The sequence below is a fragment of the Triticum aestivum genome, chromosome 3B (genome assembly GCF_018294505.1).
Source record: "Triticum aestivum cultivar Chinese Spring chromosome 3B, IWGSC CS RefSeq v2.1, whole genome shotgun sequence".
Lineage (NCBI taxonomy): Eukaryota > Viridiplantae > Streptophyta > Magnoliopsida > Poales > Poaceae > Triticum > Triticum aestivum.
In genome coordinates, this window is record NC_057801.1 from 687,457,738 (window position 1) to 687,461,497 (window position 3,760).

At 57.3% G+C, this 3,760-nt stretch overlaps 1 protein-coding gene across 1 annotated transcript; it reads right to left on the reverse strand.

Annotated features, from left to right (window-relative positions):
* Window positions 1-213: 213 nt before the first annotated feature.
* Window positions 214-1,517, reverse strand: LOC123066073 (probably inactive leucine-rich repeat receptor-like protein kinase At5g48380). The gene is made up of 2 exons (XM_044489233.1): window positions 1,354-1,517; window positions 214-1,236 (listed from the first exon to the last, which is right to left on the reverse strand). Exon 2 carries the CDS (start codon window positions 1,210-1,212, stop codon window positions 352-354), a length of 861 nt encoding a protein of 286 aa, XP_044345168.1. The 5' UTR covers window positions 1,213-1,236; window positions 1,354-1,517; the 3' UTR covers window positions 214-351.
* Window positions 1,518-3,760: the final 2,243 nt, after the last annotated feature.

Sequence of the window (3,760 nt, forward strand, 5' to 3'; positions counted from 1 at the left end):
CATATGAGAGAGACATCTACAACTTTGTCAAGAGCAAAGACAGTGCTTCTCCTGGTCCTAGTAGGCACTTGGATTAATTCAGGATCAAACCTGGACTGGTTAATTACAGTTTGAAAAACACTTGGTATTGGGCAAAGCATGGACAAGATCAGATAAACGCACATCAACATGAGAAGTTTCACAATTTTTATTATTTAATTGGATCGTGAGATATTCGTAATATTCATCAGAATGTAGATGTATTTCACTCTTGTGACCACACACACGACTTGTTTGCCCACATATTTACCACTGAATTGACCAACAAAGGCAGTTGGCGCATTCTCTAGCCCAATGCTCATGTACACGCTGTCACCCACAAACACGAAAGGTGTACGGCTGGAGTCTCTCACAGAACAAGAACTTGTGCGGAAAGTAGAAGGCCACCACGAACCCAAAGATGAACCCAGCCGATGCCCCGATGATGGACGCGTCGTTGATCCTGTGCAGCAGCTTCTGAATCCGGACAAACATCTCCCGAATCCGAACAAGGCGGACGTGTATCCGCACCCTGAACCTCTTCTTGCACTTCTTGTCGAGCGGCGCCCCGCAGAGCTCCGGGTTGCCCGTGAAGTTGGCAGCCGGGAAGCTCTGCAGAGTGTCCGGGACAGGGCCCGACAGTGAGTTATCGGCGACGTTGAACGAAATGAGCTGCGAAGCGTTGCCCAGCTGCGCCGGGATTCCGCCGTCGAACTGGTTGTGCTGAAGGGCGAAGGTGCTCAGGTACGTCATGTTGGCGATGCTTGCAGGGATCACGCCCGAGAAACTGTTGTTCGAGAGGTCCAGGTAGGTTACGTACGGCGTCTGCTCGAAGATGTGTTCCGGGAGCGGCCCTGAGAAGTTGTTGTCGGACATGTCGAGAGCGGTCATGAAGCTGCAAAGCCGAAGGCCTTGTGGGAATGGACCTCCGAGTCCCAGGCTGCCGAGACTCAAACTGAGAACCCTGTTCTGATCAGGGTGCCAGCATTCCACGCCGGTGAACCCGCATATGTAACCGTCGATGCCGTTGTTAGAAAAGCTCCATGAGCCTTCGAGCACGCCATTAGGATCGATCACCGACTGTTTGAGGCCCTTCAAGCATTGGACGTCGGAATCACTGATTCCATGGCCAAAGTACGACGAAGAGCTGCTTAGGAGCAACAGCCAGACGACCAACCTCGTGTAGCCATGCATCGCAGAACCTCCTCCCGGCCTCACCTGCTCCATCAAAACACACACCATCAAGGATACTCTGTCATATCACTTTGTGTTCTTAATAAAATACGAAGTATTTCCGGACGAAGGGAGTACGAGATTACGCGAAAACAGCAGTACCTTTGCAAAGATGTCTCTTGACAAAATCGTGGTGGCGGAAATAAAAAGTTGTAGCTCCTGTGAACTCAACGAATACGTAGCTCGCAGCTGTTCGCTACTTTTGCAGCAAGAAAGCAGAGCTAGCCAGCCCTGGTAGAAATAGCCTCCGGACAAGACGCGGCATGGCCAAGAGACCGACCCTGAGTCAATAGCCTCCGGTCGCCAGAACGTGTGGAGAGCGGCAATCACTACATCTCTGGACGAAATGAACGTTGCGGACGGCAGGCCTACCTTGTGACTCGTGGTTACTCTGGTTCTGTTCTGCCACGCCGACGAGTCGACGACAGATATTTTTAGCATTCGTTGTAGACAGTGGATACGCTGAAGTCTTAAGGCGTACTTCAACATCACTCTTTTTCGAGTTTCCGTTGCTGTCAGCTTAGACTACCGCGGCTACTTACGAAGTCCTAGTAAGGGTGCAAGCAGTGTCTCTCTTTGTCCCGTGAAACTATTCAATATGCTTATAATTACCTCATCACCGCTCTAGAATTAATACCGCTCCTTGTGATCCGAATTAATTGGCATATTGTATAGAGGCTACATCAATTAATTCAAATCGGAGAGAGTACTATATTTATATGTCTATTATTTGCCAGAACGTTGTTTGAGAGGTTCCGTAATGCAATGTAGCAAGCAAATGCTGCAAAATGTTGCGTGCCTTGTCGTGCTTGCAGTTACCCTTATCAACAATACTGAAAAAGTCTTTCGCCCCGCTTTATATATAAAGCAATGACCGACCACAACTCAGATACAAACACACGTCATCCCCAACACACGCACACACCCAAGACTGGATACATAGGCGCTGAGCGCAGCAACACTACCCCTAGTACTACAAGAGCAACCGGAGCCCTCAACCGTGGACACGCCAACGTGAAGAGAAGAAGCCGCATATGACGAACTGTGTGCTCCAAGGCGGCGCCTTCAGGAAGGTTACCACGCCAGAGCGTCGTCACCGCCCGACCCGAGGATCAGAGTTTCCCCTGGAGCAACACGACGGGCAATGAGAGCCGTGACGACGCCTTCAAGAAGGGAGCGAGCTTCGCCGCCGCCAGTCCATCCGAAGATAGATCAGATTTTCACCCCGGCCAACACTCACCACCACCGAACACCACATCCCATTGACCACGCCGCCCACACGGCCATGACCACCGGGCAGCACCTAACCACGGGCTCTGCCCAAGAGCACCGTGGAGCCACCACCAGGGCCGCCGCCCTGGCATCCAAGACCCGGACACCACCTCACTCGAGACCCACCGCTACCCCAACCAAAGATACGAGCGGAAAGGAACCGCCTTTCGCACCCCTGGGCTGCCCCAACGCCGAAACCCAAAGGCCGGCCAAAATTAGCCTCCATCGATCCATCCTGCTACCGGACACGAGACGAGCACGGTCCTGTTGCCGGGTGCGAGACGGGCATGATCCTGCTGCCGGGCGCGAGATGAGGTCAGTCCTGCTACCGAGCATGAGACGAGCTCAGTTCTGCTGCCGAGCACGAGACGAGCGATGGACCGTAGTCGAGGGAGGGCCGAATCTTCGACGAAGGTAGCAACCAGACGACGAGGAGAGGGCCGAAGGTCGAAACGGGCCGCCTACAGACAAACCGACGCCGGAAAGCCAGCCGCCGCCCCAGCCGACCCGCCGAGCTGCTGTGGAGCCGGCACGACGAAGCCACCTCGCCGCCGCCACCCACAGCCGGGACCGCAGCCACGCCGGGCCGGGGCCCCAAACCCGCGCCGCCGACCGGAAAAAGGCGAAATCCGGCCGGCACGGAACACCACCACCGCCACCATGCCGCCGCCGTCGAGCGCATCAGCCCCTGTGCGCCGCCGGCAGGCCCTTGCCGCCTCAGCCCGCGCCGCCCGCAGGAAGGAAGCACAGCAACACCTCAGGCCGCCGGACGCTGGATCCCCTGCCAGACACCGGACCCGGCCCGCGCTCGCCACCCAAGGGCGCCTGGAGGAACAGCTGCACCCCCCAGCCAGCCGCTGAGCACACCCGCACCAGCCCCCGCAAGGACCAGCGCCCGCGGAGCACGCCACCGTCGTCAACCTCCGCCGGCGCCGCCAACTGCAAGCCCCTGTACCAGATTGATCGGATCTGGGCAGAGCCTCGCTCGCGCGCCACCTCCCGAAATGGAGCACCGCAGCCGCTGCGTTTAGCCAGGCGCTCGACGCCGCCGCACCGCCTCCGGCCGCTGCACCACACGCCCGCCGCCACGCCACAGGGCCCCGCGGCAACCCCGCGCCGCCACCAGGAGTCGCCGTCCTGCGTCGGCCACTCCGAGCAGAGGAGAAGAAGGGGCCCCGCTGCCACCGCGCCAACCGGGCTTTGCCCGTTAGCGCCAGCCGGCGGCGGGGGAGGAGGG

Coding starts and splice junctions, on each gene's coding strand:
- LOC123066073 (XM_044489233.1), bottom strand. CDS start 1,212: ATGCATGGCTACACGAGGTTGGTCGTCTGGCTGTTGCTCCTAAGCAGC.